The sequence below is a fragment of the Manis pentadactyla genome, chromosome 19, assembly GCF_030020395.1.
Source record: "Manis pentadactyla isolate mManPen7 chromosome 19, mManPen7.hap1, whole genome shotgun sequence".
Lineage (NCBI taxonomy): Eukaryota > Metazoa > Chordata > Mammalia > Pholidota > Manidae > Manis > Manis pentadactyla.
The window spans coordinates 994,531-1,013,274 of record NC_080037.1 but is presented as its reverse complement, the minus strand read 5'-3'; the positions used below and the strand labels follow the sequence as shown (position 1 = coordinate 1,013,274).

Here is an 18,744-nt window from a genome sequence, read left to right as displayed (position 1 = left end):
TCGCAGAGAGCTGAAGGCAAGCCTGGCCGGAGCAGGGAAATGGCACTGACAGACACAAGGTAAAAGCCAGATTGTGCAGTGTCTAGTACATGCTGAGGATTTCTGTTTTCATCCTAAGGGAAAGGGAAGACATTAAAGGCTTCTAAGTAAGTGTCAGGATAAGATTTGTATTTCAAAAAGATGTGGCCCAGGGAGAAAATACTAAGACAATGTGGGAAAACCATCTCGGAGGCCAGAGGCAAGTCCAGATGGGACAATGGCTGCCTGGACTAAGGAGGGCCATGGGGACCGAGATACAAGGATGGGTCAGAGCTGTATTTTGGATGAAGGCTCAAAATGGGTTTGATAACTGACCACATGTTGGGAGTAAAAGAGAGGAAGGGTCAGAGATGACTCTCAGGTTTCTGCCCTGAGCAACAACATGGATATGGCACTAACTGTAACCAAAAAAGAGAAACTAGAGCAAGAGAAAACATTAAAAGAAAGATAGTAGTTTTTGGGTTTAGCTATGTTGAGCTTAAGCTTACTATGTGATGGTCTAGTGCAGATATTCAGCAAAAGTTATAAATGCAAGCCTGTATTTAGAAGAAATGGATTGGAGGTAGAATTTTAGGAATTGTCGTATATGTTAGATAGCCGAAGCTGCAGGCTGGATCTCATCATGTGGGCAGGTGTATAAAATGAGAGAAAAACTCCATTTAATGATAAGAGAAAGGGAAGGAGAGCACGACAAGCAGCAGACAGAAAAGTAGGAAGGAAGAGGGCAGGCTACCTTCAGCAGGAATCTAGATCTGACATGATGACAGAGTTTTGCTATAGAAAAGGAGATATAAACAAACTTCATGCTATAGTTTTGAGATGCTAATGTTCTACTATTGGTAAATCAGCAATGAACTTAGTGTATAAAATGTGAAGATATCTTTCTCTACATCAAATTGCTAACACTATATGGAAATCAATCCTAGAATTTATAACCTAAAATTTTCTTATGCTTTATCTCAGGACAATATCTTTTTAGGCCAACATGACTTCAGAGGTCCAGTACAGTGCCTTACATACAGTAAGCAAATAATAACTATTTACTGACCGGTTAGACCCTATTCTGTTAAATCTTGTTCTCATTATTCTCTATGTTAGTTCCAGATAACTTTCAAGTTTCAAAAAGGATGCATGGTTAACACATAAAAATCAATTGTATTTGTATGTATGTGATTACAATGAGCAACTGGAAACCAAAATTAAAAATACAAATCTACTTACATTTGCTCCAAAAAAAATTAAATACTTGGGTACAATTTTAATAAAGCCATATTATATATAAAATGCACCACATGGTGAAAACTACAAAGTACCATAGCAGGAGAATGGTTAGCATCTTATCATGCCTCTTCCCAGAGGGTAGCTCTTTACCCACAAACGTTGCTCTAATGTAATCTTTAGATAAAGAATTACTAATATTTAATAACGTGACATAAAAAATTCTATAAATAAAATCACCTTGCTTTATTGGATATACATTTAACAGATATTGTTCCCTGTCTACATATTAATTGCCAATTAACATTACAATTAAATAAAAATGTAGGTGACAATTTTTAGTGTAATTAGTGTATTTTTCATGCCCTAATTAAAACCTCACTATGTTTGTTCCAAACTTTTACTAATACAGGAAACTTCTTTATGATAACAAATCTGTTATATCAAAGCAATGCTTTAAGGAGGCATAATATATGTTGCTATTTACTTGAAATTAACTTTGCAGTATAAAAACTGCCCTTAAAAATGGGGTTATAGGGGATTTGTTTAAAAGCGGAGGGTTTTTATTGAGGGGATGGTAATTTCCATGTTAAATCTTATGGTGAAATAATCAGGAGCTAGACTTTAAAAATAACTTACGGTTTGAAATCTTATCCGACCCCCACCCTCCAAAATCAGGAGAAATTAGGACTAAATGGGAATGAAAAGTATCATGATACAGAATTAGTTTTTCATAATAAGAAAGAGAAACACTTCAATTTTAATTAAAGCTCTCATATTTTAAAATAGTAGTTTGGTTCAAACTCTACATGCAACATTATGTCTTTAATTTGATCATTACCCACAGCAATTCAAAAGCTCAGTGTGAGTGCTGACAACTAGGAAATACTAAAACTAGATTGGTTCTGTTTCAACTGTGTCCACTGTCATCTTTTACTAATTTAACAGGAAGGCACTCAAAGGGCTTCAGCCTGTGCCATGAAGAGTCAATAGCGTTCAATCAGACAAGTCCCATACTGGGTATCGGATACCAAAGACTCACGGCTGAAATCACCGTGTCTAGACTCTCTGGCACCTGACTTCACTTACTCACCAGTGACCAGGGGCCAACCCCCGCAGCCCTCTGCATTCACATTCGCCTCTGCCACCCCCGCCCCCCACACACATCTTTGAATGATTATGGCAGAACTCTGCAGGCCTCGGGAATTTCTTCTGACTGGCTGCTCGCTAACTCTGCTGTTTGAAGTGATGCTCTGGTTTCTGAGCTTCGGCGGATACTGGCAGGCAGGAGCAAAGGGGCTGTCAGAAGGGACGTTTACCAGCATTCAGCTAAAAAGAAGCATGTAGACCACAGAGGGCCCAAACAGGACAACGGCAGAGGAAGACGTGGATCACTAGGGAGATTCTTGCACACTCTTCAGGGTAACAGTAAATAACACCGTGACATCACTGCCTAAACATGTACTTTGATTGGCCATTCTAGCACCTATAAATACTTTTTATAAGCATCTGGATGGCATTTGCACCTATTTAAACAAAGCATACATCTTAGAGGCCTAAATAACAATGAACTGGTAATGTGTGCTTTTAACTGTTATGAGAAAACAACCATTAACTCCTGCTTATCCCCGAGGACGCTCACCTGAAACAATTCACCCACTGAGACCATTAAAATCATATATATAGACAGACTTGCCCTGGTCCCAAAATTTTGCATCAGAGTGACATAATAGGGGAAAAAAGTACACATTTCGTGGATAATTAGAGGCAATAAGAGTACAAAAGAAAAAAAGCAACATGATTTTGGGAAACATGCTGAATGTACAGCTGCCCACTCTGAGAGTTGAGTAAGTCACAAAAGTGAATCTAGTTACAGGTTTACCCCACGACACATCTAAGAAGGGCAATACTTAAACTGGACTATGAGTGGGTCCAAAAAAATGACAGGGATTTGGCATTTTACTAACAGCATCTTAATTTCATAAAGTGTTTCACAGTTTTTAAAGCTCCTTTACATATATACCTAATGGAATTAAACAATATGACCACACCCCACATTTACTGATTACTGAAACTAATATGAATGACTATTGAACCGTTGCTTTACTACTTCCAAAATTATTTTAGGCTTCTCATTTGAAACAGTCATTTCCAATACTTGACGATCTTTACTACAAAACTTAATGAGCGTAATTTCAAAATGAACAGAGTATTACATTAACCCTAAGATATTCCAAACCTCAGATATGGCTTTATTAAATAAACAGCTTAATCAACTGCTGTCAGAAATGACTTTAAACTTTTACTACTATTATAAACATTACTCAAAGTAGCCAATACCTGTGCATAAGGAGTATCTTTAACTCCTGAAGGAATCTTAAAAATTTCAATTTAATCCCAGATTTGCTTTCCATGGCACTCTTATTTTACAATGAACTTGGCATACTATAGCAATCAGACCATGTCAACTTTTCCTACATGTGTCAAAATCAGGACCTATGAAGTATGAGTTATAGGCTGAATAACGGTTTAAGAACAAATATATTCTAGAGTATCATGACCTTTACACCAGAAAGCTTCAGGATATTTACAACATAATTTGGTAACACGGCCTCACTATTCCTAAAAAAGTTGAATTTTTAAAAAGAAGAAATTATAAACACACAAAAAGGTTGACCATTGAATGAGTTTTAGAAGATTTTGTTCACAAAATACTGATCATAAACGTTCCAAAAATCCCACTGCAAAAATCTTTAATGTCAGAAATAACCTGTTAAGAAAACATGCATGGATATTTTTCTTGAAAAGATATAGGGTAATTTTCTACATTTCAACTGCAATAATAATAATGTGTCAGAATTAACCTAAACAGGCTCTTATTTCTGATTCTTCACTTAAAATACAGTTTTGTATTTTATGTTTGATATCATACATTCTATGAAAGAGGTAACTCCAAATCCAAGATTCAACAAAGTAAGTTTTCCATCCCTTTTTAGTTTATATGTATTTCTCTTTTATTTTAATGTTATTTTCTTTAAAATATAATCTGGATAAAAACAGTCAATCTAGACAAGAACATTATTCTTGTTTGGCTGCTTTCCAAATCACAGCCGGTCATCAGTGGAGCTCCGATGCTGAATGAAGCCATGAAGCCGGGAAGGGAGGCGAAGGGAGGCGCTTTCAAACCGCAGAGCGGAAGCCCCTGGGGCACACGGGAGAGAGGCCGGAGCAAGTCCCCTTTGACATGCTGCTCTTTCACTGAGAACTTGGTTTGAAGGACTTTGGAAACACTTTGCAATGGCTACAGTCTGATGTTATCTCTACAAGAAGCTTTGCCTTGCTAGATAAGAGGTACTATGAATTCTCTGAAGGATGTCTATTTCCTATAAACAGGCATAATTAGCTTATCCCCATACAAAAGGTTAAGAAATTATTCTTGAGAATTTATCAGTTTTCTAATTCCACGTGGATAAAGTTAAAATTCTAGAAAAGCAAATTCAATTTTAGAACTATTTTACTAATTTGGGATGAACAGAAGAATGGCCAGTAATAATTAATAAATAGAGAACTTAGTCTATTTTTTACTAGATATTAATTTTCAAGTAAAATGCATATAATAACTTTTATTAGGCTAACAATGAATTACCTAGTAGAGTCTTAAGAAGAATTACTTTAATAAGTATGACTTACTATTTATAGTTCTAAAGTGTTCTTAAAAGTGTTACTTCCATTGTATATTTTACATCCACAATTTTATCTATTTTAATAACCTTTTTTAGAAAAAATAATTTAACATTAAAAATCAGCCCAACCAAGAAATGTGGGATTCACATATAAATCAAGTATAAAAATCAAACGAATAATCATATCTGACTGGATTGTTTATAGTTCATGATGCGTGATCAAAACCGAAAGTTTCTGTGATGACTGCCCTTGCACTGTTCACCATGTAAGAACTTACTCACTATGTAAGAACTTGTTCACCATGTAAGAACTTGTTCATTATGCTTCAGAAGATTGGAGACTGTTGAGAATTAGGCTTGGGGTTTATTTATGACTGTACATTGAGTCCCCTATACAGAATTTTATTGTTGTTAACAACCATTTGATCAATAAATATGAGAGATGCCCTCTCAAAAAATAAAAAATAAAAATATATAAAAAATCAGCCCAACCATTGTTCCAATCATAAGATATACAAATTAGTAGAGCCCAGTTTAATATGGATTAATGGCACAACACTGATTCAATGAAAGTAAACGCCTTAATAGTAAAATCATACATGTATAGAATCTCTCTGCTTATGTAGTCCATGTAAGAAAAAATCACTAAACTCCTTCAAAACAGACCTAACATATGAAATATATCAAGCAACTGAGTCATACACCAAAAATCTCTCTTAAGAACAATGCTATGAAAATAAAAGAATTCTGATGAAGCATTTCCCATCAGCAAATGCAAAGCATTTAAAATCATCAGCCATAAACAAAATTAAAGTGCAAATGATAAAGTTGGTAAATATCTGTGGTATGACAGTTAAAATAATATTATATATACAAATTTTACTAATTAATACTAAAAATATTAACAAGCAAGCCACTGGAATGGATAATTTATAATACGGATAATAAAACATGAAAAAATGTTCAACCTCACCAACATTCATAGAAATGTAAATAAAAAGAAATAGAGACACTCCACCTTTAGATAAATGATAATATTCAGTGTTGTTAAAAGTGAAATGCTATTTGGAAATACAGTTATATGTTCTTAGAAGGTAATTTGGCCATAATGTGTCAAATACACAGTGTTTATACCTTTTGACCTACTAATTCTCTTCTAAGAATTTAAAGAAAAAATTCAGAGATGTGAATAAACATTTACATACTATGACAGTCCACAGTATTTGATTTGCTTATATGTTTACTTATATCTGTTTTTATTTGATAAACTAGAAAAAACTAAACATATAATTTAATAATATTTAAATGATGGTACATTTAGGCAATCAAAAACAAATATAACTATTATAAATACTTTTTGAAGAATGTTCAATGATATGGGAGAATACTTTTGTTGACCTATTAGGATCATTACTATCTATTAAGCAAAGAAAGCAATATATAATTAAATATAACATGTAATCCTAATATGTTATTGTCCAACTATGTAAAAGAAAATGTACGAAAATGTTAAATGGTTAACTCTAGGTTTAGGATAAATAGAAAGTTATTTTCATTTTTACACTGTCTTGTACCTTCCAGATTTTTCTATAACAAATTTATATTATATTCAAGAGGGAATTTTTAAGGAAAAGGACATCTGGCAAATCAAGAGAAGAAAGTGAAGAAGACATGTTTTTTGAACGTCTTTTAAAAACACTGAAACTTCTCACCTGTGGTATACAGTCAGTGTATGCAAACATTGACTTGAAGCGGTCGTCCATGCTTATGTGGTAAAGAACACACATTGCTATTTGTTTGTAGTTTTCATTGCCTGGGAACAAGAAATCGTGGATATGGGGAATGATACATATAAATTATTTTTTGTATGACACATTCAAATTAATGCATTCAAACTTTTAAGCTACTGAGTCAAATCTTAATGTAATCCTACTTTCAGAAAAATTTCAAGCACCCTATTTCACTTTCAAAGTCCAGAGCATATTATCTGTGAAACAGAACTATTTTCCAGAAGATAATGTGCTTTTTACAAGGTACAACATTGAAAAAAAATAACCACAAACTTAAGAATCAATCATTTTCAGTAGCCCACTATAAAAGACTAGACCACTGGCCTCCCTTCCCTTACTGTTTTATCAAAATATGTGATTAACACAGCTCAAGAAACAGTAAACAAAAAAGTGGGTTTACTTTCTCTGAACGAAACTGGAAAAGCAAATTATAAACAAAGTAGAATGGCATTTATAACATTTAAAAAAAGTGTAACTAATCTCCCTGTATGGCCCCGGAAGATGACTGGTTAGCCAGAGACGGGTAAGATTCCTCAAGGGAGGAACAACCTAAGACAGGCACAGTCGCAGGGGGGCCATCAGGTGAGAAATTGGGGATCAACAGAGGCGAGGCTTAGAACCTCTCCCCCCGTTCTGAGAGAAATCTTCTGCATCCGTGGATGTTTTATTGCCCTTGTCTAGCTTGGATTAACACATAGTCTACAGGCACACACCTGATCATCTACATTTGCTCTCTTACAACACTAAACTATGTTTTCTACCTTTATCTTGTATCTACCTACCACTTCAGCATTTTATTGAAAATAATAATAATAAAGGGAGAAATGTGGGATCCACATATAAATCAAGTATAAAAATCAAATGAATATTCATATTTGACCTGTTTATAGTTCATGATGCGTGATCAAAACCGAAAGTTTCTGTGATGACTGCCCTTGCACTGTTCACCATGTAAGAACTTGTTCATTATACTTTAGAAGATTGGAGACTGTTGAGAATTAGGCTTGGGGTTGATTAATGATTGTACATTGAGTCCCCTATACAGAATTTTATTGTTGTTAACAACCATTTGATCAATAAATATAAGATATGCCCTCTCAAAAAAAAAAAAAAAAGTGTAACTATAAAATGCCAAAGGATAAACAAAGCATAGTCTAGGGACCATCTCAGATCTTCTGAGGTAAGATTATTCTAACGTTACACACCCTAAAACTGAAAAAATAAAAGTGAATGATACACCAGAGATTTGAAAAATAAGATGGGATGTTTGTGTCATGTAATACCTCCACCTGCTTTCAGACAGTATTTGAAGGGCCTTTTTATGATCTCAACGTCAGTGACCAAACTAGAGCTAGAAAAGTTTAGCTATAAAGTTTTATCCAAAGAACACCGTCCTTTCTGAAAATTCTACACTGAGAAATCCTTGAAGATATCTGGAGTTAAAAAAAATCAAGCATATAAATGGATTTAGTTGATAAACAATGTATCAAGAAGATTTTAAATATATTTTAACACAGAGGATAAATTTGGCACCTTTCTTGTGTCTCCCATAGCACAAAATTATTAAAATACTTAAGTGTTTTTTAAAATACTGTTTTTACTCTAACTGAATTTTTTTCATTAATAAAGTTCATTTTTTCATTAACACAGAAAAGATATTAGACATACCTTTTTATAGAAATTCTTAGAGGACATAAAATTTGGTGACCTCACAAGGCTTAGTATATGTAGCACATGGAGATTCTCAAATATGTGCTCACTGTACTTTCAACATTTAAACAGTATGGTGATTAGAGTTAACAATACTGTTCTGTAAACTTGAAAGCTGCTCAAAGAGGAGATCCTACAAGTTCTCACCACTAAAAGACAAAGTATGTGAAGTGGTAGATGTGTTAACTGACCTTATTGTGGTTAACAATTTGGCAATACATACATACATCAAATCATCACATTGGACACCTTAAACTTACATAATGTTTTATGTCAATTAGATCTCAAGCTGGAGAAAAGAGCAGTGTTATATATAAACAAATCAGAGGTAAGACTGAAGATGTAAAGCACATTTAGTCAAAGACAGAAATTATTAGTTCTTTTAAGAGCTTCACATTTGGGACAGTGTTTTAAAGGGTTTTATGGGGTCCTTTACAAATAGGTAAAAAGCATTTGTGACCCTCTAATCTCTGGCTCCTTTGCTTTCCTGGAGCTTATATGATAGATAAAAATATGTCATGTGGTAAGGGAGAACAAAACGAATCTCCAGAACAATCCATCAAATAAATACTGTTATCCCCACTTTTCAGATGAGGAACCTAATACTCAGAGCAAAACAAGCATTTGCCCCACAGCCTTGTACGCGGCTCAGCAGGTGTCTCTCTGATCCCCACCAGGCTACCAAGCAGGCGTCTACACAGGTCTGATCCCTGGTCCTCACCAGATTATGGCACAGTGTCTCTCAAACACTTTTACATCGTAAGGTGGAATGGACTTCCAATTAAGACATTATCATCAGGTAAAAAGACTGATGACACACGTTGACATGTGGTAGGATAAAACATTCATAAAATAGAATTCTAAAAAATCTAGACTTTTGCATCTTTTAAGATGGTTTGGCTAAAGCTTATTACCTATGGCTTTCAGTATCAATATAAAAATGATTCCTTGAGATAAAAAGATAATAAAATTTATTCTATGTTTGTCAGATGAATATATACTAGTAAATATTTTAATTGTAAATAAAAATCTATGAATTCACAAACTCAACTACTTGGAATACAACATATGCAGGAACTACTTTCTTTGTGAACTAATAATCACTCATTTTATCTGATATTTGATGTCTTTTTCTCTATAGCATTATAATTTATAGGAAATGTGCAGAATAAAGAATCCAGGTCAAATCATCTTAGGTAAATTTCAGGTCTCTTCTACTATTTGAAAAACTTCACTACATAATCTATGGAAAAGAGAGAAGACTAGTAAGTCAGAAACACAAGTTAACCATAGAAACTATAGTACATATACTAAATACATATAAACATTTGGGGGTGAGAATTTTATGTGGAGGAAAAGATATGCAAAAAGTGATTCCAAAAAAGAGAAAAGTAGACACAAACTGCATGTCCCCAACCCAAACACTTTGTTCTTGGGATCAGAGCAATAAATGGAAAAGATTTATAGATTTAAATAAATCAGCGCTGCTGAAGGCACTCCTTTATATTTATTCTAGTATGAAACACCCTTGCCACAGGGTAACAAACCCTTGCCCAGGTTCTCATGATATGTAATTAAAAATGATATGTAGATTAAAAATGAAAAGTTCCAACTTTATTCTCCAAGGAGGGAGGTAGAATCCTTTCGGGGTTAGTCAGATTATACTTCATAGTATTTAGCTTTTTTCCAAGGACAGAGGTATTTTTAATCTTTTCACGTAAGGTCCTTCAGCAAACTGTTAAGAGTCTGAAGTAAAGTCTAGTCTTCTCTCTTTTCCACAGATTATGTAGTGAAGTTTTTCAAATAGTAGAAGAGACCTGAAATTTACCTAAGATGATTTGACCCTGCTCTTCCCGGTTCTTTCTATATGTGGTTCCACTGTTGGTATGTTCTAATTTCTACTTAATTTTTACAAAATATAATTTGAAGATATTTTCTCTAGTAGATTCACTGAAAAATAGGATTCCAAATCACACAATTTACTAAATGGTAAAAGAAACAAAGAGATATCAATACTAATATACAAGATTCTTCAAAATCAAAGTAAACCATCAAATGTTAAAATTCAATGTGGAACCAGGAATGAAATTGGAAGCTATTCTCTATGCTGGAGAAGAATGTATTGCTGGTATCAATGAAAGGATTCTAAAAAGCAGTGTTCTACATCTGTGCATTGATCATGCAAGATGAGAGGAAAGATTCACTTTTAAGAGATCTGAACTCCGTAAAAAGGGTAACAAGGAAGGTCTCCTAGAGCTAAATATAAATGCATATGTAGTTACAGTTATGTAACTTCCAAAGAATAACTCAGGATAAAGGGTATGTGAAAAAAACAGAATGTCTGAAGAAGAGACCTAAATTTATAATAATTTCTAAAAAGCAGATGAGTAACATACATAAAAAACAGATCTCAGATATTGAAATAATTTATATTACTTTTTTTTAACACAGCAAAACTGAGTACCTCATTTCAAAAGCAGGGTGACCCTTCCTGCAGGCTGTGCTTCCTCCCTCACTCCTCACACTCGTGGCCGAAGGTGAGGGCTCCTTGAGGTTCTCCCAGATCTTCTGATCCTTCTCTGTGAGCCTCTATTTAAATGTCCCCAGATTCCCATAATCTGCCTACAATGGTTACCATGCCCCAAAGTGTGCTGAGAACTAAAGGACTAGAGGAAAGAGAAGCTCCGGGGATACAAGGCTTCCCTTAAGGGCTGTGAGCAGCCCATCCTTTTAGAACTACAATTCTCCAAGAGAAGGGAAAGCAAACGGGTTAGACACACAGTGATACATTTTCTCTTTAACCCGTGTAACAGCTGAAGAGGCAGAGGAGGCCATGGCATTCCCTCCATGAGCCCTTCAGAAGGACACACGGCTGTGAGGCTGGGGTTCATGCTGAGATCTGACAACAAAAGCCTGTACGTGTCCTTTATTCCAAGAGCCTTCCAGGAGGTGGCAGGGGGGCGAGACCAGCAATGCCAGGTACCCCTGGCGGTGCCGCACAGGGAGGGGATGCAGCCGGAAGGGCTCTGCAGGACTCGTGGGGTCCGGGAGAAGAAGGTGGGAAGATGGTGGAAGAGGGAAGAGAGGGGCGGAGATGCAGAGAGGCAACTGGTCATTCACCAGGGGACCAGTGCCCCATACGGGAGGTTCCGATGGACAAAGGCAGCTCTTGACAGGGACATCCTGCATTGTCCCCAGGCAGTCTTGGGGACTAGATCTATAGCACTTCTGAAACTCACTCTCACTGAAGAGGACAAGAACTTTCATCAAGCAGTGTTGGACTCCATGTCCAGAGCAAGGTGCTGAAGCTCACGAGGTGTACAGAGCCGGAAACGCGGTGGCACGACACTGATCAGGAGCTCAAGCTCTGGCGGCAAGTGCTTGGGGTCCATTTGTGGTTCTGCCACTTAACTGGCCATATGGCCTTGTGAACGGTATTCAGACTGGCTTCAGTTTCTTCCTGTGAAACTGGGATGACAACTGTACCTGACTGAATGGGTTGTTGTATAGGATTGGATTAGGAGAGCGAATCATGGTAAAGCAATCGGTACACGAATAGAGCAGTTCCGTAAACACCATTTCTGTTGATACATACCATTCTGTTCCCCCAGCAGTACTGTCACGTTCCCCTAACACATAGGCAGTCTTGGTGTTTTCTAGCCTCAAGGTTCGAATGCACAGGTAAAGTAGGTTTGAGATGCAGCCAAGAGTTTTCTGAGGCGAGTGAGACACGCTCAGAGCCACCTGCCCTGCTACACTGGCCATTTTCCCATAAAGCTCTGCTATTCCCGAAGTATGAGCTTAGGAGAGTTCCTCATATGTAAGTTCCACTCGGTGACCCATATCTGGTAAGAACCCTCACCGTTCTCTCCCACTTGCAGGATTTACTTAATGAAATAAACTTCAGGAAAAAATTAATCAAAATATCAATTACTGTCACCGGTATGTGTTCCTCCACACCCCGACACAAGCCTAGTGTGGCTCCCTTCCTTCTGTCCTGCCACCGTGTCTGACTGGAACTGAATTTCCCACCAGGTGGGGAGTGGTTGTGGAGGTGGTGGGCCACCAAGAAGAGGGAAGCACAGAGAGGGAAGTCTGAGGACACGGGGTACAAACCTCAAAGTCAGCTGCGTTACTGCATTTGCCTGTAGGCAGCATGCCAGGCAAACAGAGCCCGTGGCGTTTCCCATTGTCTGGGCTGTGGCGACTAACAGAAGCTGGAAAACAGCATTACACACATGTACCTTTTTTCTTGAAGAAGGTGTGGAAGGAGGTGGTGACAGATCTAAGTGGCTACAATATTGTGTACTCAGACTTTTATGTAACCCAAAGCGCCGAGATGTTTTCTAGATTTTGTCTAGGTAAAGGTCCCCTAAATGCAACCAGTTGATTTACAGATAACTATAAAATTGATTTTCTTCCCTTTTTGTATTTATTTAGGGAATGAAAAAAGATATAAACCGACATTTGCCCTTTTATTCATAAAAAAGATGTAAATATTTTCTAAATGGTCTTATTACTCAATGTTAACCTGATCATTCTAATCCACATCTTAGTGTTACAAATCACATAATCACATATCTCCTTTCTCCTCTAAAGAAATACAATATATGAATGAAGATTCGAGTATGTAAACCACAGGTATCTTATTCATTGTATCATGAATGATTATATAAATGATTAACTGCCTGATTAAAAATGCAGCCTGTACCTTTATGGTATCCAGCAGATATCTGAGAGCAACGACATAAGGACAAGGTATTTGAGGACATAAGTGAACTGCCTGGAGTGGGAAGATGTCTGGAAATAACCTGAATCCATTTCTGCCAACACAGCTGCACACAGCAAGTACGGGCTTTCTGGCAGCCAACAGTCAGTGTTAACTGAAAGGCTGATTTGCAGATCGCAGAGCAATAAACAGCCATTAAGAGAGATTAAATGGGCCAAGTAAAATTAAGAGCTTATTCTTTATTATAAGCTAACAGTCTTCTTCATTCATTGGAAGAAAGGATATCTGAGTTCTTAAAAAAAATAAACCTTGGGGGGGAAAAAAACCTTGCATAGTCTAAACAAATTCAGGGCTGGGGGTGGGGGGTGGGGGCGGCAGGTATGGTTTCCCCATAAAGAATTCATGACTAAAAACCATAAACTCCAGCTAACTAGCTATGATTCCTTCACATCCTACAAATGGCAGGCATTTTAAAAGGGTTCCTTCAAGACTTATAGACATCAATTATCCCCAAGTAGAAGCAGGCTGCCAACAGTCGTATGCTGGCATAGCAGCCGAGGCTCTGTGAGTTTAGAGCAGAGCAGTGAAAAAACTGAGCATTTTGAGAACTAGGCCTTAATGACTAGAGATGGATTAGTCAAGTCTGTTCAGTAATAAGGCCAGGGTGGAAAAAAATGGCAGCCGTTATGATTCCTTTGGTATTTATGGTAATAAACATGAATCATGATGAACTCACTGGCTATTAAACACAGAGGTCATAAGTACTTTGATAGGATTTCCACAGGAATTCACCGTTAATTAGCTGGATCATTATTTGAAAGTGTTACTGAATTATCTTAGCGTTGTGCAGCCGTTGCCCTAAAACTGCTCATTCCCAGCTGAGGGCAGTTAATGCCTTAACAAACTGGTCATTAACTCCAGTAACTGACTGTGTGGGAATCACGGCACTTACGAAGCACACTCAGGAGCGCCCTCACCCCCACCCCACTCTTCCTTCCTTAAAGCTGCAGCTGTAGTTCAGCTGAAGCAGCTGAAGGAGAAAAAAATCAGCTCTCTGGGCCATTCTCATCGTTGATTTTCTGCCATTAAAGGGCAAACGCATGCTGATGGGTTTTGGATTTTAAAATGTCTTCAGTTTTTTCACCTCTGAAGAGATTAGTAAAAACACCATTTAGCTACTAATTTTGTAAGACACTTGGGATTTCCGATTCAGTTCAGTCAAACCGGAACACCAGAATTCAAAGCCAAATTTCCGCTTCGGCAGTAGACCCAGCCCAACACTTTGTAAAAACAGAGTGAGAACACAAGTCACGGGCCACATCGTTAGCCAGATCCGCCTTCCCTCCCACACTCCGGGTCTGTGTTCGAAGCAGAAAGCTCCCTTTGAAGTCACACAGGCTGCATGAGCCGGTAAGAGAAGTGGGACTATCAGCACTCTTCATTAGCCGAGAGCGGCATTAGGGTGATCACAACAGCCTTCAGAAATCACAAGGTCTTCAAGTTCACTAGAGAGGCCTTGCGGCTCCAGCGACACAGCAAGAATGCCACCGGCAGGACCACCGCTTAAGACACTGCAACAGACCCTGGGCATACATGCTGAGTACACTGAAATACACTAAAGATACTGGAGGAATATTGGAATATCTCCTATATATGTTTTTATATAACTTTACATTTAACTTATTAGTGCACATTCTGCGGATACATAACCAATATGATGAGATAACCTTAGTTAAAACTTGATTTTGGAGAGACCAGTTTTTAAGACTGAAACTATACTGGATTGTTTTCTTTTTTACAATAGATTTGTTCAGCCAAATCTGGTAAAGGTTTGAGATAAAACACATAAAAACCAGGAGTTTTTGACCAATAGTCAAGAAGGGAAAAAATGACAGTTCATAGTTTACAGTGATCAGTATAAATATGTATAGCAATAGATGTGCTATAATGTTTCAAGAATTTTGTGTCGAATTATTTAATTTAAAAATGGTAAGAAACTGATATTGTGAATCTACCGTGAAGCTCAGCAGCTGTCATTCAGAAGTATTCACTAAATAAGTCTCTAAAATCCAACACTTTGATGTACTTCCATTCTCTTTCAGTATGTACAACTGTACATTTTGCCATGTACTTTATTTTTCAAGTATTTTCCATTTTTATTACCTTGTCTGTAGTATTCGTTTATTACATCCAGAGCATACCTCAAATTATTTATAATATACCCTTCAAAATAAGCATACTTGTGGTACAAGCAGTGAGGACCGTAACAAAGCCCCAACAATGACCGCCTTCCAGCCTACAGGTCCTGTCACTGACTTAATATGCTTTGGACAGCTCGTGCCGTATAGAAATGGAGACACGCAGGCAGTGTTCACACACAGAGTATTAGAACCAGCTGGTGATAGAAGAATCCTGAGAAAAAAGGTTTCTTGATTTAATTGGGAAAACAGGAGGAAGCATAAATTTTACTACCATTAATAACTTCAAGTAATCTTGATATGACTCTGCCTCACCCTGACGGCTAGACATGTGCTTTCTGTTAAAGTGTTTGCCGCATCTGACCCCTACTGTTCACTCACTTGATCAGGTAAGAAAATGTAGGTTTATTTATAGGATAAATGAGGCCTATTAAAATCGAGAAACAGTGCAGTAGTCTATGAGGAGCCGCACACTGAAACAGATGTGTGAAGTCCCGCAACAGTTCTGTAATAAACAGGCCAAATGAAGTTATTAAAAGTAAAAAGTTTACTTTAGGTTTCTTAAAGAAACCATCATAAAGGCAACTTAGTTTAAAAAAAAAAAAAAGGAAAATGCCTCCTAATTGGAAAACATTATTCTGACCATTTCCAACACTTTTTAACAAACAAGGCAGAAAAAGCCATTTATAAAATAGCATTCTCTTCACAAAAGAAAGCCAAGCTTTACTTCTTCATTTTACGATGCTTTTCGTTAACTAAAAGCAAATTTAACATTATGGGGGTATTTCAAGGGTGTTCAGAACTTAACTTTTCCAGTGTTCTTTTAAGGACATGGGACAGACCGGTCAAAGGAAATAGCCCTTATTGTCGAAATGTGACCATCTGTGCTCTGGCCATCTCCATCAGTAAGGGAGACCAGACGGGCCCTCCCAGAAGGAATCAGACACTTGTCACAGAGTTCCTGACCTGGCCTGACTCTCTGCACGCTGATAAAATCTTTCTGCAGCCTTGGACAACGCCCTGAAACGCAGATCACCCAATGTAACCTAGATCGAAATGAAGCAGGTACCACTCTTACCCTGGAAACCACTCCGTGCCTGCTGCAGAATGCACTTCCAGCCAGTTTGGAGACCACAGAAACTCTCACTAGGCTTCCCGTGAAGACAGTGTGGCCTGACATTACTCTGACCAGAGCTTGGATCCTTTCTGAAATGGCTCGTGTAGAGGGAGCTGTGAAACAGGAATGGCGACGATGTGCTACTGAATCCAGGAATCCTAACTTTATAACCAGTAAAATCAGTTTCAGCACCAACCAGCCATGCCGACCCACAGACTCAGAACCGTCAAAATGCGCACACATGAGGCTTTGAATCAAGACGGGAACCACGGACCTGACTTCCCTACTAGCAGTACTCAGGGTCACACGGGCATCAATGGCCAGTGGGGCTCTGGTGACCAAAGGGAAACTTGGAGAAGATGTCTGAGCCAGTTAACTTTGAGTTAACTTGCATATGAATTCATAAATTATATGATCGAATATATGAGTTAAAGTGCCCAATGCAAGTTAAGCATTTGAAGAATATTTATTGACTATGATTTTTACCTTTAGCTATTACAATTATAATAAATATTGAAAAGATAGCAACATCTTTAGGTAACACTACTAATTCCTCAATTTTTCAGAAACACTTTCATCTCTGCTTGGAAATGGACTAAGAAAGTACCCCAACACAGGGTAATTTGTGAAGCCAGGTTCAACATTACATGGACTTTTCAATACTTCAAATGAACCAAGAGCTAATCGTGGATCAAGCTTGTCGTCTCACCTGCCCGAAAGGTGCTTCTCAAACTATCTGTGGTGAAAGGCCAGGTTTTTTTCCTCCGAATGTTTTAGACCATACTTTTGTTAAGTAAAATAAAAATGAAATTAAACAAAAACACGCAAAATAGAAGTTCAAACAACTTACCGTTATATTCAGCAGACATACCATTTACTCAAGTTGCTCTAAGTGTCTAAATGCTTGTTCCTCAAACAGGTTTTGAGTGCAGTGTGGGGCACTCGGAGTGTCACTGTACTGAAAGGCCCCGTCCTGAAGGACACACTCACCATAGAATCTGGGTTGTACAGTGTAAGTGAAGTTAAGGTGCTATTTCAATGTTCAAAACCCACCCCTGGGCCCGGCCTGCAAGCAGAAGCTATGGCGCAAGGGGACGGGGTCCTGTGCCACTCTGTCACCCAGAGCCACGAGCCCCAGTCCCCCCTCCTTTCCTCCCTCTTATCCTGACGCGTAGAAGACGTCTCAGTGATGACGTCGGTTGGTGCGAGCACCGCGTGAGATGGTCCTGTTTCACTCCCTTACTTTCTAAACGAGAGGAGAAGCCATGCAGATCCGTGACCTGCCCAGCAGCACCCGGCAGCAGCCTCAGCCCTGCCCCTGTGACGAGGGTTCCTTCCACACACGACCAGTCCAACCACCACAAATTCTGAGGACCTACCACGTGCCAGGCACCACTATAGGCACTGGGAACACAGAGCACACGGACTAACGCAACTGCACATTTCACGGGGCTCCCGGCTTTCCAGGCCTGGAGCACCTTGGTGATGACGAGCAGGTGGTGGAGACAACGAACAAGATTACTGTACGGAGGATGTAGTGTGTGGTGATCAAGTAATATGAAAAGGCAAAGAAAAAGAGCACCAGCAGCCGGGGGCCGAAACCCGAGTAGGAGAACCTAGGCACAAAGCCTGAAGGAGGTGAGAGGGGCCAGGGAGGGCGAGGAGAGGACATCCAGGCAGAGCCTGGGAAGCATAAAGGCTCTGAGGCAGCCGCGTGTCCACGGCTCAGGGAGCAGCGGGGAGGCCAAGGTGCCTTCAGCAGAAAAACGGGCAGACGGCACCAGGAGATGCAGTTACAGAAGGGGCAGGAGGGAACACGTAAGCCCCGGCAGGACTGTAAGGACTTTGGTTCTTCCGATACAGGAAGCCGCTGTGGAGTCTGGGGCAGAGAGACGACATGATTCAACGTAAGTTCAGACGGGACCCATGTGCCGTCAGAAGAGACCACGGGCAGGACGGAAGCAGCCGGTCAGCCTGCCCTGTATTGGGCCAAGAAAGGAGGGTGGGGGCTGGGGCTCGGCTGGTGGCAGCACGACGCTGCAGGCGGAGCGACTGCCCTGCCAGACTGGCTGGTAGGAGGGAGAGGCGTCCAGGACAACGTCCCCGTTTGTGGCAGTTATCCAGAAAGAGGAGATTTCCATTTACAGAGATGGAGAAGACAGTGAAAACAGCGGGGTTGGGCAGGGGGGAGGATCAAGAACTCAGTTTCTAACACACTGAAGCCCACACACTAGTGAGGCCTCTGCTCAGCAGTGTCTGG

At 38.8% G+C, this 18,744-nt stretch overlaps 1 protein-coding gene across 5 annotated transcripts in view; it reads right to left on the bottom strand.

The window, feature by feature from the left end:
• KIFAP3 (kinesin associated protein 3) overlaps nt 1–18,744 on the bottom strand; it is a 129,253-nt gene that overhangs the window by 56,976 nt on the left and 53,533 nt on the right. For all 5 annotated transcript variants that reach the window (XM_057494977.1, XM_057494975.1, XM_036900896.2 and 2 more), the window contains one exon: nt 6,653–6,753. In XM_057494977.1, the coding sequence (XP_057350960.1) occupies nt 6,653–6,753 (101 nt within the window). The remainder of the gene's footprint in view (nt 1–6,652; nt 6,754–18,744) is intronic.